At 36.6% G+C, this 18,010-nt stretch overlaps 1 protein-coding gene across 1 annotated transcript in view; it reads left to right on the top strand.

The window, feature by feature from the left end:
* Window positions 1-316: 316 nt before the first annotated feature.
* Window positions 317-18,010, top strand: part of cfap20dc (CFAP20 domain containing) — a 41,744-nt gene continuing 24,050 nt past the window's right edge. Inside the window, exons 1-13 of the mRNA XM_041980323.1 lie at window positions 317-518; window positions 638-727; window positions 1,238-1,331; window positions 1,430-1,502; window positions 2,259-2,373; window positions 2,493-2,640; window positions 3,065-3,211; window positions 5,148-5,299; window positions 6,481-6,538; window positions 7,392-7,502; window positions 7,612-7,746; window positions 9,035-9,357; window positions 17,298-17,642. Coding sequence (XP_041836257.1) covers window positions 486-518; window positions 638-727; window positions 1,238-1,331; window positions 1,430-1,502; window positions 2,259-2,373; window positions 2,493-2,640; window positions 3,065-3,211; window positions 5,148-5,299; window positions 6,481-6,538; window positions 7,392-7,502; window positions 7,612-7,746; window positions 9,035-9,357; window positions 17,298-17,642 — 1,824 coding nt within the window. The 5' untranslated portion in view covers window positions 317-485. The remainder of the gene's footprint in view (window positions 519-637; window positions 728-1,237; window positions 1,332-1,429; window positions 1,503-2,258; window positions 2,374-2,492; window positions 2,641-3,064; window positions 3,212-5,147; window positions 5,300-6,480; window positions 6,539-7,391; window positions 7,503-7,611; window positions 7,747-9,034; window positions 9,358-17,297; window positions 17,643-18,010) is intronic.

Here is an 18,010-nt window from a genome sequence, read left to right as displayed (position 1 = left end):
AAGGGTAATACTGTATGGAATTATATTCTGATCTTGTTGGAATGGGTCATGATTATGTTTCTAAATTTACGATTTGTTTAAAAATTAGACAGGTAATTTTAGGTCCACTTATTTCAAACTGAATTCTTTTTCTTTCTTTCTTTCTTTCTTTCTTTCTTTCTTTCTTTCTTTCTTTCTTTCTTTCTTTCTTTCTTTCTTAATTGTTTTTTTTTTTTTTACATACTAGACGCGTTACGTTGAGGCCGCTCTCGAGCTGCGCTTTTTGGAATGTCGAGGCTGCAGTGGAGTCTGGTAACCATGGAGATGACTCCACAAACTGACTTTCTGTTGTACACGTTCAGTTCCTAGCATATTCGCTTTAGAAGTTTAACTGCGTAGGTGTTAAGTGTATCGCTCAAAATTGTCTGGGCTATTGCAAATGACCCGTAAAACGAAATATTTAAAGCGGGTGAGCGCGCACGCGATGTTTTAATCTGACTCCATTGATGTGCCGTAAAATGTTCAGGAATAACTATCAGGTAAGTTAACAGTATGAGTGCCGATTATATAAGCATTATTTTCATTAAATACTGATATGAGCGTTAGTTTGATGTTAAAATAACAAATTTAGGAAGCTATAATCCTGTGTGCTTCGCAGGGTGGACCTGTGTTTGAGCTCTTCAGTGGACAGGGAAAGGACCCTGTAGCCAAATGGAAACTTTGTGGAGCCCCGTCGGCTATATATAAAGTGAGTTTTACCTGTGAACTGGTCATTTTTATCAGGGTTTTGTAATTATTCACAGCCAAAATGAATGAGCTTGTGTGTCCAATAAGTCAAGCTAGCATCTGCAGAGATGCACAACAATTCACGCAACTCATGAAAAAGAAATATAGCAAAGTAACAGGATGTGTAGCCTACTGCATAAGTGCCATATGGTGTCACCCTGATAGATAAGATCAGGAAGACAGCGTCTTCCTGATTTGCTACCCACTTTTTTGATGCCAGTCCCTTTCATCAGACAGAGCTGACAAATAATCTTGCCTTCATTACTGTAGATGCCAGGCCATACTGCCAGCTAAACACTTTTTACAGCTTGAGTTGATCTTGACACATGGACTTTATAGCTCAAACCTCATATATATGCTCCCATAAAAACCATTTGTCATCCCTAGAGGCATTTACAAAGCATGTATACCAGTCATACCCTGCAAGGACTCAGACTTAGCAAGGCCTCTTCTGAATTATGCTCTCTCATAGGAGTATAATAAAGAAGTTAAAGGATTTGTTTACTGTCTGGAGGGAAGCAGCCAGACAGTCAAGATGCAAATGCCAGAGAATGGAAAAATGTCTCGTAAGTCACTATCATACTTTCATACCTCCATGGATAGCTTTTATTTTGCATGGTTTATTTTCACATCGGTAGTAATTCACTCCCTCTTTTTGTTGCAGTTGGACTAATACAAAGATTTTTAGTCCTTCAAGTCAATGTTCCCGAGCACCATAATTTTTCTACAGAGCTTGTGTGAGTCTAACAGTCAAGTTGTTCCTATATGTTTAAATACTATGGAAATAGTTGGTGACTATAATCAAATTCTGTGGTAACATCCACTATCAACTTTATGGAGTTAATACAAGAGTTTGTTTGCATTAGGAGAATCCTTTTAACGGCAATTACTGTTGTATGGGAGATAAAATAATCATTATTATGACTACATTGTTCATTTATAAGAATGCTTAGAAGCAAAGCTATTAAATATGTATAAAACATCTAACTGTCAGCAGTGATGATGGTTCTCTTCCACATTGTAGAGGTTATGGCTTTAGTAATACACTGGAGTCCAATTTGTGTATTTTAAAACTTTTGCATTTAGGCTTCATTAGTCATAAAACACAGTATGTTTGTTTTTCAATTTATATGCAGCAACTCTGTGGTGGATTTAGCATAATAAAAAATAACACCTAATTGCAGTAAAGACTTTGAAACAAATGGAAAAAATTAAGATGAATTGCTGGAGTTTAAATGATTTTTCTTTTACTTTCAGATGATTTATTCCCCTATTTACACTCATTGAATTATTTTTGAAATATTATCTTGAAGCTATTGTTGCTGTCATATATAGTTTTGGTGTCATGACAGCTGATTTTACAGAGTGAAATTAAAGAAAAAACATCTTTAAGTACTCACATAGGAGAACAATAAAGCTAGAGTTTGACTTCTCACTGGCACTATGCATGCTGGTGATAATTGATGTGCTATTGTGCTTCCTGTTATTTACAGGATAACCGACTCCGAAAATCTAAAGAGAAGACTTCATTTATCAACAGTGCATAAAGAGTTGTCCAGCACACTTTTGCATGCAAAGATACCTTACACAGGACTGAAGCGTAATACTGTGAGCATCTTTTTCATCCTTTACCATTTTTTTTTTTGTAGTTTTAAATGTGCCTTCGGCCATGTTCTTTTATATATTTGTTTATATGTTTAACTTAAAATTATGTTGTATTTGCTCAGTGGTCTACTTTATGCATCGACCTTGTGTCATTGACTGGTGAACTGTTCAAAGGATTTTTGACTCTGGACGGTATCACATTGTTTGCTACCTGTAAAGTCCGAAGGATCTTCACTATGACAACTGAGCCTGCAGTAATGTTGGAAGATGGTAATGTATTTGGTTATTTGTTAGAAATTATGGGATTTTATGAGCTTACACTTAAAAAATCCCCAAAGTGCTCTATGTGTATGGTTATCAAATAGGCACAAATGGCTTACTACTCTCTGCTAAATCTATTCAGCCATTTTAGCTTTTAGGTTTAGGTTTAATGAGGTTTTTTTTAAATGATGTAGATATGTGGGAGTAACTTGACAAATAATTGGCTGGTTTCTGTTATGTTTGGTTGAGAACACATTGGTTGATTTTGTTAAATTGCACAATAATGGCAGCTAAATAGTGTCTGACAGGGGTACACCTGCTCTACCTAATTAATTAGTCACTTTTGTAATGTGATGATTTTTGGTTAATTCTGTTGTGAGAAATCTTCTTGAATGTTTGGTTATTTATTTTTCTTAATATTTTTTTTATATAGATGTGTGTCTCAGTGGAGCTGGTCTTAAGGATACAATCCCTCGCAGTTTCCACTACCCACCTGACGTGAACCAAGTCACACAGGTGTTTAACATCGAGAATTTGGGAAAGCCAGAGATGAAAATGGGCTCTTTTAGAACTGATTATGGTAGGTAAAACAAAACTGAAACCTAAAAACAGTAAAAAACAAAACAAAACTGCAGTTTATTTTAAGTTATCTACTCTTGTGTTTCTGCATTCTTTGTGTGGACTTTGCTTCCACAGTTATGTTTGTTTGTTTTCTTTTCTGTTTGCCATATAACTTCTTCCATGCACAACAACACTTGAGAATGATGTGGAGTTTAATTTTCCTGCGCAAAACGTAACTTAATTTTTTTTAACACTTATGAGATGAACTTGCATGTTGAGTGAAAAACTGGGCTTATCTTTAGTGGCGATGCCTGACCCCACCAATTCTCTAGTCTAGTGGATAAAATCCCTGCAGCCTGGACAGCCCTCCTGCTAGAGAAGGAGTTGTTAAAGTAGCAAAATAGCCATGGTGACATGCAACATTCATAAAGTAATCTAATATTTGCAGAGTCTACATACCTTGTTTGATTGTTTATGTAATTTAGGCCATATATCTTCTTAAGTGGCCTTTCGTTGGCCTGACTGGAAATGTTGTCGTTCTGAGGATAATTCGTTAAGATGTAGGTTTTTACATACACACTACAAGATAATGAAAATAAAACAGCTCACTAACACACAAAGACAGAAAGTGATGCGGAAAGAATGTCATGTACAGAAACTGTTTTCATTGAAGATGCTGTGATTGTAATCATTTTGTTTTGCTTGTGTGAAATTCCTGTGGTCTTAATTCTTGTGTTTATTTGAGCCTCACCTGTACTCAAGGAGCTGCAATTATCTCCTCATAGAAAAAGACATGCACCAGTAATCCACTTCTGTTGCCTTTGTGGCCTTTTTATCAACACGTATTTATTTGTTCTGACAGGTGTCCAAGTCATGTTGAATCAAGCAGCAATGCCCTTAGAAGAGAGCAGTAACCACACACCAGAGATATCTTTTCATAATTAGCATCTGCATTATTAGCACAACATTCCTAATCATAATTAAAACGATTGCTATTAATGTAGGCATCTAATTTAGCTGTGACGAAGTTGGTTGGTGGATGTTGTTGTTCTACTACCCAATGTGTCAGGAACAGTTAATAGTAAGCTGCAGATATTTATTTATTTTTTTGTTTTTCTTCATGCAGCAACAAACAAACCCCGATTATCTCAGTCTTACACCAAAGACACTCTATTGCTTACAAGGTCAATTAATTTTCACAGATCCAAATCACTGCAGAAAATGCCTCCAGTGAACCAGCTATCATTCGTATATCTCATTGTAATCCTTATTGTTATCCCCCTCCTTTATGGGCTTTTTCAGATTTAAAGCACTTTGAAATTTATTCACTCCAGGAGTACATCTCAGTGCATTCCATCTGCTATATCACAAAAGTGTGATTTCCTCTTTCCTTCTCAGAACATCCAACTAAGCTCTGTCTGTATCATCTTGTCGATCATGTTTGTCTTGCGGAGAGGAAGTGTTTGCTCTCTGCTTTGATGAGGATCAGTAAGAACGTGTATTTTGCTGTTAGCTTTAGCAGAGGTGGTCCTGATTAGCCCTGGCACAGATACAGCAAGGTCAAGTCGTTGCCATATCACAACTCCCACTCCAGCCCATTATTTTCTCATGATGAAATGGGGCAGATTGCCAGATTAACAAAAAACAGTATCCCTATCGGTCTAGTTTAAATCCAGTTTTTAATTCTCTTTCCATGTAAAATACAAGCTGAGAACATTAAATTCTCATGCAAAACAGTGCTGTTTGCTGAAGCTTAAATAATCACCAGTATCACATCTAAAATCAAAACCCCTCAGTACATAACTACAAAAAAGGCATGTTTATCAAGTTGTACTATTCACAGTAAAAATGAACTTTAAAAGGGCTCTGTGGCTAGACAGAATGTCGCCTCTCACTGACCTTAAAATGCCAGTCTGTTCACCAGTGAACAATAAAAAATATCTTTCTTTTTGCAGCCTCTGATCAGTCTACCACTGCCAGATCAACCAGTTATCGGAGAACCAGGCCTCAGGGTGTGTTATACACAGCCTCGGGCTCCAGAGCTTCCGGACTGTCTCCCCAAACTGGAAGGAAAAGCAGTACAACTTCAGAAAGAAGGGAGAGAAGTGTATGTTTCAGTCAAAATACTGTAATCTAATGAATCCCAGAGGAATATACACTGGTCAGTCACAACATTAAACATACCTGCTACCTATTATGAAGGTCTCCCTTATCCTCCCACAACAGCAAGAGAACATAGAGGCACTGACTCCACAAGTCCGCTAAAGGTGTCTTATGGAAACAGGAGACAAGTTTTTAGTTCTGTACTGTAACTTGTGGGATAGGAACTCCATGGACTAGACTTTTTTTTCCCACTGCATCCCAAAGATGTTCAGATGGACTTAAAACTTGCAAATTTGGAGGCCAAGTCAACACTTTAAATGCTTCATGTAAATTTAAAATTTCCTGAACGATTTTGCTATGTAGCAGAATCATTATACTCCAGAAAGTCCCTATCATTTAATAGAGTGAAGTGGCTAGCAACATCGTTGTAACTGTGAGCTGTAGACATGAATGGTAGGACCCAAGGTTTCTAAACAAAACATTAGCCACTAAATGACTGTAATGTAATGTCTAACCAAGGAATTGATGCACACTTCTTCACACTTACACTTACATGTGATTAATGAAACCACCTCCTTCCATTGCTTCAGGCTTCAGAATTGATGCTTCTGTAGCAGTAGGTGGTGGACAGAGGTCAGCAAAGACATTCTGACTGTTCTGCAGCTACCCAGCCTCATGAAAGAAGGCTGTGTGTTTGTACATCTTCCTGTAATAGCCAGCATTAAAGTTTTCGGCCATGGTTGAAGCTTTATTTTTATTTTATTTTATTTTTTTATTTCTATTTTATTTTTCACTAGGTTGACTTCTTTTACCAAGCATGTCATTAAACCTTGAGTTCAGTGTTCATGTTTTATCCGTCCTTGGAAACATTTTGGTGGTACTTATGACAAAATCATGTAAATTACCAGCAGGTTCAGAGACGCTCTAATCTGACCTAGCTGTTTTGTAGTCATGACGATTAATAAAGTTGCCCAAATTTTTAATGCTAAGTTTATTATTTGCTTGATGACTCTCTTAAGAGGAGCCCTTGTAACCAAACTAATGATATTCAGTTCACCTGTTAATGTTTTAATGTTGTGGCTAATTGGGGTATAACCCTCTGAATTATTTGTACCTTTATGCTGAGAACAAAACAGAATCGGTTTTCATTGAGCTTGTAAATTTTCCTTTGATTCAAACCCACAGGCTTGTGCTTCAAACACAATGAAACAAAAGACACAGACTCAAGAAATTTCTGGGCAAGGTGAGGAGTTATCACATGGACAGTACTCACATGCTCTTCATAAGTTCGACACACTGTTAAGTTTACTGTTATTTTCATAAAGTTTGAATAGATTCCTGCATCTTTACATTTAGTCATCATTATGTTTTGTTTTTTTTTAACAATAAAACAATCATGTTTGCTCAAATGTCGACTCTAAGAGAAAATGAGACAGAACCTTGAATATAAATAACAGACAAGGTTTTGAAAACATGAAATTTCTTTACTAAGATTTATGGGAAAATCTTTTACATATTTCACCCTACCCTACCATAATCACTGATGTTAAAAAAAATCTCTTGAAATTATTTTTAAAATGATCATTTTAATTGCACTCATGTCCCAAATGTGTAAAAAAACAGTGTGATTGACTTTGTCTCTGCATTGTCAGTGAGACTAGATGTATTTGGCTCAACACCTGCAATATCCTATGAATGATAATCTTCATATATTAAATAATTTGTTCTCTTCTCTGTTTTATTCTTCCAGTACTGTTCATTTGTAAAAGCATTACAGATGAAGTAACAAATCAATAAAAAGGAGCTTCTGTCTCTATGTTCTCTCAAGCACCCAATAACTGTTTTTGTGATTGGTAAAGCACCATCCTTTCAGCATGACTGAATGGAAAAATCTGGATGATGAAAATTCCTTAATTCAGCTGAACATAATGTTGCTGGATATACTCTTTCTGCAGTGAATGATTGCAAGCTCAGTTACTGAAATGCCTTCATTATTAGGGATTTTCACGGATATGCTTCTGGCAAGCTTTAATAACATTGTTGTTTGAATGTTTTATGTTATGAAGCTTTTCTGATGTTGAAATTATTATACGTAGGAGCATCTTGTAAATTACAGCCCCGCCCGCCCAAAGAAAGATCATTTGACAAGCAGGGGTGTAAAAAGCCACAGGTCCTTAGTCCTGGAAGAGAGACGCTGGCATCATCAGGTAAGCTGTATGATCTGAATAATCTGATCTTTTTATCTCTGTGTTGGGTTGTGGGGTGTTTTTGGGTATTGTTTTATTAATATGGAAAGGTGTTTAATTTTTGGTTAAGCTCCTCTAGATGCTGAATCATCTGGCCAGAGGGAGATGACTGTAAGCAGGGAGAAGAGTGCTCCCTCATCCAGTCAGACAAAGTGCAGGCAACAGCCTTTGACCCCAACAGAAAAGTCAGAGCACCTACGAGAAGGTGAGACGACTGGAATATATGTAGAGTTTTAGGTCTGAACGATAGCTGGAAAAATATAACAAGATAGCGAGGGATGAAACATGAGACAGAAAAGATTAATATGCAGGTTGGGTCATTCAGATATCTACTTTGCATGCACTGATTTTAATAAGCAGCTCCTTTATACTTGAGAAAAATACTTATTCCTGCATTTATATAATTCATAAATTAGATCACTTCAAAATATTACATGAATTTAAATGAGTCTCAGTCTATGCTGCAGATATTGCAGATATGCTTTTGTTCACCCCTTTTAAATTTTACATAACCCACATCAGGGCCACTTGCAGGACCTATCACGGTCTGACCTGCGAACTATCCCCCACTAACCCCCACATTCACACATACTCACACTCACTCACATTGTCCTTGCAAAATGAGTGCATGTGTTCTGAGAGCTCATTTATGGGGGTTTCTCTACAAGCAGTAAGCTCCTTTGGTGCAGCCCTGCCCACAGATGGAAAGTAGTTAGTTCATTAATGGTAATGTGGCACATTAAATAAAAGTCAGAGGGACATCTCCTGGGCCCAGGGTTTGCCACACAGTGGGCAATTAGAGGAAGTGATTATACTGTCGAGAGGTTCAAATGTGCTCACTCATTCAGATTTAGGTGCCCCTCTCTTTGATCTAAGGTTTATCTTGAAGAATAAAGATTCATTATTTCTCATCTGGGTGCAACTGTCGTTTAAGGCTAGAAAACCTTTTACCCACCTGACTATACGTTCAGAGGCAACATGAAAAGATTGTAAAATCACAAAATGAAGGATGTTAGGAATATTTGCTTATGCAAGTGTCTCAGTTATTTTTAAGGACACTTTGGAAAGACTGTCATTACATGAGTGACGACTGAGCAGTGAACTTCTGACCTAACTGCTGATTACGTTGATCTTTGTATTGTTATATTCTCATTAAAATATTTGCATAACAGAGCTATTAACAACACCTACAAACATGTCAGTGCAAGAGAAATTGTTTAATTTGGGCAAGCAGTGAAATTAATTACAACCATGCATATTGTTATAAAGATTTTTTATGTGCATACAATCAAATTAACTCACTGCAGGATGACATCACCCCAAGGATGAAAAAGGATTAATTAATTACAAAAGAATTATGTTTTAAAATATGTTCTACAGAAATTGTATGCTAATCTGCTTTTGGATAGTGTGCCGTTGATAAATGAAAATATAACATTTTCTGTATGTGCAGCCACGTCTGTTTAAGGTAAAGATACATATTTCTGTTTCAGATGAATCTAGCTGCAGTCCTGCAAAGCAAAGCTCAAGAATCACCTCCACACCGGCAGAGTCTCCCCTCTGCTCGAGCCGACCAAGTTTGTCTTCTGACCCACAAGTCTGGAACAGCTGGAAGAGTAATGAGGGGTCTGAGCCTCAGCTCACTCTGCAAGAGGAGGTGTTCACTTTCTCATCCCAACCTCACTCACCCAGACGAGGGCAAGGCCAGGGTGACCAGGGGAAGACGGAGATGGGAGATGATCCGGTTCAGAGCAGAAGTGGGAGACGATATCATGCCCAGCCTGAAGACGACTTCATTGGTAGTGAAAGCGATGAGGTATGGTTGCCGTCTGTGAGACACACAAGCACACTCTTTTTTGACTACGTGCACATTTGAAGTGCATCTCTTGTTGCTAGGACACTAATTGCCATCTGCCTTCAATAAGAGCAAAACCTCTGTTATATCCAGTGCTTTACAAAAAAGAAAAAAAATGTTCAAAACTAGATTTGTCTATTTGTGGAGTGCAGGATTTTTATGTTAGTATAATGCATTAGTAAATAATCCATTCCATTATAAAAACTTATAATATGCACACAGTTGCTTCACTATAAGCTGAATATATATTTATATTTTGGATTTTAATTTGACAGTGTTAGTGCCAGCATTCTCAGAATGGGTTTTTTTTCTGCTATGGAGTGCATTGTTTCATACAGTGCAGTTCACTTCAAATGTCATTGGGTTATTTGTCTTTAGATGATTACTTAATGGCTCTGATTTGTGTAATAACAAAGAGCAGTGTTCTTTGTGTTGAGCAGGGAAATTAAACTGAACAGTAGATGTCAAGAGCTATCATCAAAATATGCTAACTGCTTTTATTTACTCAAAACTTTAGAATAACTCAGATACTTTACAGTTAAGAACCTCATTTTATTCTGCAGGTGATTAGTTTGCTTTTATTATTTGTTTTTGCACAAAAGCAATACCTACTATCAACTACGCTAATAGCAAAATCCATCATAAAACCCATAGGCATTCAAAATCTTTTCGTAAACATTAAAAGTAAATTTCAGGGGTTGTTATGAATAACTAAGGGCTTCCCATAAGACTGATGGTTTTATGTGTGTGTGTGTTTTTGTTGTGTGTTTTTTTTTTGTACATGTGCGAAGGTAAATGTTTGGAACTCAATGACCCAAAAATGTAAACAATTTAAAAAGATTCATTTCAAAAGAAGTTAAACTTTTCTAGTGACCTTTGTAAACTGTATATATAACCTTTCTCTTTCCATAAAGCTTTGTCCAGAGCTGACATTTTCTTTAAAATTGCATTTTGGATTTGTGATTGAATTTATGTCTACATTCACCACCTAGTAATAGTGCACAGTCCTGGGTCTGTCTTGGGCTGCCATTTTAACATATTTAGCTAAATGATCTATTATCCTTATAGTTTTATTTAATTTTTAAGAGAGATACTCCCTGGCACAACTTAAAAAAATAAAATAAAATGAGGCTAATACAAGTGTATGCATTTTAAGTGGGGAGAAATCACAGTATTCTCATACACACACTTACTCTACACACCCACACACCCTCTCACAAACACACTTACACACCCACATGCCAACAGGTTATTAGAGGCAAGCGTCATTCTCTCTATGCAATTCAATTATCATGTAGCCTCTTTGTTGAATTCAACAGAACACTTCAAAAGAAACAAACTCCACAGTGAGCTTTTAAAAGTACAATACCATGGGGTGCATGTATTTTCTTTTTTTGTCTATGTCTACTTTATTTATTTGCTCTCCAAGAAGACCTGCCATTCCCATCTGATTAAACCAAAGCAATGTGTCCAAACCCTGAACTATGATTGAAAAAGTCATTACTGTCTTTTCACTCATCACATGAATGATAGCTAGTTCATCTTTGCACCTTACAGTGTAAACACCATTGTGCTTTGGTGGGAACTGTCCATTTGGGTTATGGGAAATTAAATGATGACCATTGTATTAAACAGCTGATGAGAATAAATTAATCTACAAAGGGAAAAAATATTCCAGCATCACAGAGTGAAATTGCATAAACAAAGGAAATGTTCAGGGAACAAATCTTCAAATTAACTAAGCAGAGCTAGATGATTAACTTAGAAGTATGTGATTGAATTTTAATTTAATTTTTCAGAAGCAGAGTAGCTAGTTGACACTAATAAATTCATTATATTTTAAAGCTAACAGCAGAAAAAAGAAAACATTTCTCTACAATTGCACCTATAACTATTCTACTTTTTTTTCTTTTAGACAACCACAGTTTGTTTATATCTTAGAAAAAATCATATTTTTTTAAAAGGGAGAATAGTCTTTCTCCCGAGTAAGTCATATGTACTATAACCATACAGTTGGCCAGAATGTTGAACTGTGTGAAGAAACATTCTGTTGTGACATTCTTATAATAGATGATGCAGCAAGGTCACAAAACTATGCAATGCATTTAACCATAAATACAGTTCAACTTGGTGTGAGGGATACTTGGAGTTATTGTGACCCCAACCATCCTTTCAGAAAATCTTCCTTTATATATAACATTAGCTATTTAAATCGGTTCAAAACTTTTGGGACCCAGACACTTCACACCTAAATCTCATGGTGCATCTATTTTCTAATCAGTGCAAAAGATCCCTTATATCATGACTTTTATTACTTTATAAATGTTTAATTATGGTTCATCAAACCTGTCAGGTCCTATGTATCATATATGTTTTTTTTTTTTTTTTTTGCCAGTTCTTAAGATAGTAAGACACATGTGATTGTGCCTTTTTTAACGTTTATAAGTCTTTGGTTGTACTCAATAAAGAGACACATCATGTTCTGTTCAAGAGTGAGGTAACAGCATCTGTAGCTCTTTATGTAAACCACAAAAAAACAAGAAAATCCAAATGGATATGGGGTAATGCTGTGATCCATTAGCCTCAGAAGTTACAAGCTTGTTGTGTTGAGTTAAAAGTCAGAAAATCAGTAGATTTGCTCATTGTGCTTACTGACCAGAAAAGTTATTGATAGCAGTATAAGCTTCTAGCAAGCACCATCCATATCGTGCATATAAACACTGTGGCAGTGTGTTTACTGATAGAGGTTAGACAACATTATATGTGCAGTTGATTTGATGAGATATACATTGATACAAGTGCTAGTAGCAGTTTTTTAGTGCAGCTATCACCACCTTTTATGTATGAAGATTTCAAAAAGGGACTGAAGTTTTTCTGACTTTCTAAATTGAAAATCCTACTTCAGGAGTAGTCCAAGTTGAAATTTTCCTTCTGGGAGTTTGTCAATTCCAACTTGCATGTTCAAATTGAAAGCACCAGAAGCACTTTCTTAACAGCCTGATAAGAGATGGTTTGGTACCTGCAGTCTCTGTAGAAAGTTATATGCATTACTGTTGATCATTCCCAATTAATTGGGTCTAAAGTCCAACTAAATGTCAACCACGCATGAAAAATAGCCCTCAGTCCTGTTTTGATGTTTGAATTTGTTAACTGAACACATGTGACACCAGTGGAGACATGTAGTGAGTGTGTTCTAAAGCCATCTGGCATGTTGTTGATTCTTCTTTTACTGATATATACAGATTAAAGCAGTTTTGATCATTTGGATTTGTGTAGCCTGAAGTTAGCATTAGCCTACGACTTGCTTTTCTTTTACGAGCAGGAAAAATGAGTGTCTGTTATTTATTACCTCTGCCAAGGCGGAAGTTATGTTTTTGGCAACGTATGTTTGCCTGTCTCTGTTAGCAATATAACTCAAAAAGTAATTTAATAAGAAAATTTCAGGAACTCTCCGAAATGGAATAAGGAATAACTGGTTAGAGTTTGGGGGTGATCAGGATCGCCTCCCAGAACCAGGAATTTCTTTTAATGCTAGAACTGCCTCCTGGAACAACCAGAGGGGTAATTCTGACACTGTGTCAATGCCACATAACAATCATAAAGGTGGCGTTTACAGAGGCCAGTTCGTTCCATCTTCTAGTTGCAGCTAGAGATGAATACTGCCTCGGCATATTGTCAAGGATGTCTGCTCCTAACTTGGTCCAATTGTAGTGAGAGGAGCTGATCATTTCTCCCCCATTTGAGTCTTCCTCATTCATTAGTTGGTGCATAGCCAAAGTGTATTTGCCATTTATTCTTCTGCTTCTGTTCATTTTGTTCATCTCAGTAAAACTATTTCTATCACCAACAAATACAGCTAAGACAACAAACAATTCAAACACCAGGTACACAAAGTCCGAAAAATATGTAAACACAAATGATGTTTCCCCATGAACACGGACAAACGACTCCTCTATTGAAAGCTCACATCTCACAGAATCCACAGCTGGAAGTTTCATCTTGCTATGACCAAGATTCACCGAACCAAAAGCAAAAGAAGGCCCGATTTGTACTTTACGTTTGTAAAAGTCAGAAAACATGTCTTACCATTGTTGTCTTGCATAAATTAAAGCTACTTTTATTGAAATAAATAAATAATAATAAATAATCCATTGTCTTTTGGAAGCAGTTTCCCATCCAAAAATCACAGTGTTTTACCATTTGCATGCGTTTTGACAAAGATAAATGTCAGTTCTTCATTCTTAAGTTCCAGCCAGAAAACTTCTCTTCATTTTAAAAACCTGCTGTCTCCTGATTGCATCAGATGCACCGCTGCAGCAGGGAAGGGAGACAGGGACGCCATGTTTCTGTGGTCAAAGCCAGCGGCCAGCAAAAAAAAACAAACAAAACAACTCGCGATTAAAAAAATGAACGCCGTTAATTAAAATAAATAGAAAGATAGATAGATAGATAGATAGATAGATAGATAGATAGATAGATAGATAGATAGATAGATAGATAGATAGATAGATAGATAGATAGATAGATAGATAGATAGATAGATAGATAGATAGATAGATTTATTTATTTACATATTTCCTTAGTTATTCGTTGGCATTGTCACTCGGTCTCTGTCAGGTGAAGCTGTGCATGTGTGTGGGGGTAGGGGCATGTCTGTTTGGACACCTGTATCCAAAACTAAGGAAACAGGGCTGTGGACACTAATTCCTGAAAAATCTGATAAAAGGACTGTTGCGTTCATCTTCCCTCTCCACCTCCAGGGGTTATTGCTTTTTGAACAGCTGGTAGAGAAACATGAGAGCTTCACAAAAGGAGCAGAGCAACCCCAAGTAAACACTAAACTTAAGAAAACAAGCCCAAAAACCAGCAACCCACGGCTGACGATATTTATAATTGACTGCACAGAACAATAAGCCCAACAAGTGGGCTTTGCACCACTGCCCACGTCGTGCTGCATCGCCACTGTAAACAGGAAGAAACTCACAGCTGCTGGCCAAAATGCATTAATTTAGTTGGTAACGGAGTAATGCACCATAGAGTAACAGTAACTGTGCTACTTTATTTAAAGAGTAATGCATTAGAATATTAGTGACCAAAAAAAACAGCATTACTACCCAACACTGGTGCAAAGTACTGATCCAGTAAATTAAAACTAATCCAAACTCAGGAGATTTTTTATGTAAGCATGTAATGCCAAAGATTTTGTGGAACTTCTCAAGGTATTCAAAAATGTAATTATTATTAAACATCTGCAATTTAGTATTGCTCACATAAAACTGGTGAAAGTCATATATTTAATTTTCTAACAGCTAGTCTGATTGTGCAGCTGTTGGGATGTTTCCCAGTAGTTCTATAGAACAGAGAAGCTGATGTTAAACTTGGAAGATTATTTTTTTGTTTTCATGTCATACCAACGAGCAAATAAACGAAAGCAAAAAACATATTCTGTTTCACAAAAGAAAAACAAGCAAGCAAAAATAATAATAATAATAATAATAAAATAAATATATAAATAAATAAAAACCTGTGTAATGCAATAATAGCTTTAAAGCTCCTTGGCTGTCACAAGTGTTGACATTTAAACTCTGTGGTGGCACTTCCGATAATTTAATGTTGCCAAACTTTACACAAGAAAATGCTTTTTCATGTTGTAATTCACAGCAGGCATGTTGCATATTTTAATTAAATTGGCTCTAGATATGTCATTGGGTGTGGAGGATGTTTATCTAATTAGCTTCCTAACAGGAAATGCACCACAGAAGGTTTGAGGCAGTTACAACTGTTTCACTATCCAAAATGGATAAAAGGTGAAGTATTACAGCTCTGTGTGTAAATATAATTAGTCAAAATTCAAGTTTTATTTATGAAAAGCCTTGCACTTCTGCCCCCAAAATGTGCTTGTACCTGACAAAATTGCTTTGTACCTGCATTTGAAGCCTAAGCGCCCAAAAGTCCAACTAGTGGCCATGCTTGCCCTTACAGTGTGGGCTAACCACAGCAACTGACTGTGTTTACAGTCCATAACTGAGAGATTCAGTCTATTATACTGTAGCCTATAGTACTGTAAGCATGTTAAGCTACTGTGTTCTCCCACACTGTGAGTAGTTATACATTCAAACTGTGAATTATCGTCCAACACAGGTCAGTGTGATTGTGATATTGATTCATTTATGGCAGGTTGCTCTTTTCTGAACTTGAAGCATTATTATCTTTCAAAGGGTTGCATCAGGTTCATGCAATTCTCTTGAGCAGGCGTGGGCTCTTAAACAGAGAGAAATATTAAAAGCAGACGAAAGCAATGAACTTTCAGTGTGAGAAATACTTTGAAATGTATCAGAAACAATGGGCCAAGGTAAAGTTTGTCATATTTTCATAGGGAAGTTGTTATTCTGATGCAAAAATAACTCAAAATAATTGACTCTGCAGCAGCTCAGTCAGATGCATTCATGCTCACAGTCACACCGATATCCAGCCTTTCAATAATACATGTAATTCATTGTTTATTCACCTGAACTTATGAAAATGATAAAGCAAAGAAAGTGAGGGAAGAACAAATAAGATTTGGAGCTGGTGAGCTAAAAGCCTGCAGGGACTTATGATAACCTTTCACCCATAAAAAAAAACAGATCTCATAGATAAAAGACAGTGGAAGGAGATTTAGTATTGAGGTTCTAGGGAGAACTTAATTATAGAAAATTAATGTCCATATTCAAAGTCTAATAAATGTGTGTGAGGACAATCTGTTTGACATGTGTATCGTAAAAGGCAGGATATATTTTTACAGAACCTTGGGTTTTATTTTTCTGTTTAATTGAAAATAGTGTTTATTAATGTACAAATAAAATTTGAAACATCTTTTCATTAAGTAAGTTTATTAAATCAATTTCAGTTTGTAGCCAACAGTATAGAAAAACATTTTTTAAAGTAATGCTTCATAGAAAATCCATGTTTTCAATATGAAACATTCACGCAGTGTATGCTTGAACAGTAGCTTTGAAGTGTGTAGCTTGCTCCTTCGTGGACGACGGAAGCTGTTGTCAGCTTTGTTTCACAACAGCTGCGATGGATTTTACTGCGACCTAGTTGTATATTGAGAGAAAAAATGTCAATACATGCAAAGAAACTTTCCACAGCCTCTTCAGCATAATCACTTTTGCTCTGTCCACACATACTTTATGCATAATATTTCCAAGTGTGTGGACAACAGCGCTGGTGTCTTGCTTGACCAGGCAGCTATTTAAATCTACACTACACGTGTTTACCTTCTTGTAGGGTTTAAGGTGGTCAGCTAGTTTACATAGAGGTTAGTGACTCCAAAAAAAAAACTCCATCCAGATGTAACTCTTTTTTTTCTACCACAGTGAAACTGGGTCACAGCTTGAATTTAGTGTTGTGAATTCAGCTGCCATCTTCAGTAAAGGAACAAGTCACAAACTTTTCACAGTTGTGTGTCTTTCAAGCTTGCTGAGATAACTTTTGGTATTCAGAATTGTGGTTTCACTGGAGTGTTCCTTCAGGTTTGGAGGGAACCATGCATTGCTGTTATGTATGTAGTGTTATCTAACCTCATTGGTAGGCAGAAATGGGAAACTATAGTACTGAGAGCTATCTCTGAATTCGAAGGTGGAACAGATTAGCAGACTTAAAATGAACATCATTAGCCTTTTTAAATGTGAGGTTAGTTTTAAAGCTAAGCAATCAACATTATGTCAGTTCCTGTGACTTTTTGCTTTTTCATTACCGTGTACTGTAATGCACACATCAATCTAAAGGAAAGAACACAGCAATAATACTTAATGAATTAAGATTAGTCTACCATGCACTCTTAAGTTATGAGTAATCAGCCCAAAAACTGTGTTTTCATTGTTATTTTTGTTCACATATTCCCTGTATTTCTTCAGGATAAGGACTATACTGTGTTCCAGCGCCAAGAATCTATCCTATCCTGTCCTGCTCATCTGAGAAATGCTGATGCAGACTGGCATGCACGATTTGAAGATCAGCCTGATTTTCCAAACATGAACCAAACATCACCAAGACAGCATAGTCTTTCTAGTGCCGCCATGCAATCTCCATCCACTGGGAAAGCTGAACCAACTGGGATGGTCCCCACACGCTGCCTCTCACCTACCAGACAGGACCACAAGTCACAGAAAGTGAACTGGGTTCTGGGTGGAAACAGCAGCTTTTCACTTTGTCGTAAATTCCTGCAAGAAGTCACATTGAGGGACTCCAAACTGCACAAGGTAGGGTCCACAATATTAACAAACAGCAGCCATTTTACAGAGTCACTCTCTAAAAGTGCTTTTGTTGCATAGAGACAAGCATGTAAATAGCTATTATTTTCCAGTTCCTCCTTATAATTAACTGAATAGCTGTAAATTGGCCACCACCACTAATTACCTCCTCTGTGACATGCTCGTGTTTGATGCTACACTATATAGCTCCAAAAAACAGTGCTGTTTTAGATCTGATTATGTCAACAATAACAAGGCACACATCCTCATTAAGATGTTGTACATACCAATGAAAACAAGGCTGACCGCCCAAGAGATATCCTCTATTACTGTAATGAAAAGCCAAATTTATCAGTTTTTCATTTGATTAGAAAGTT

This window comes from Melanotaenia boesemani, chromosome 3 (genome assembly GCF_017639745.1).
Source record: "Melanotaenia boesemani isolate fMelBoe1 chromosome 3, fMelBoe1.pri, whole genome shotgun sequence".
Lineage (NCBI taxonomy): Eukaryota > Metazoa > Chordata > Actinopteri > Atheriniformes > Melanotaeniidae > Melanotaenia > Melanotaenia boesemani.
Note: the sequence above shows the minus strand (reverse complement) of the source record. Positions and strands in the feature narration are given on the sequence as shown.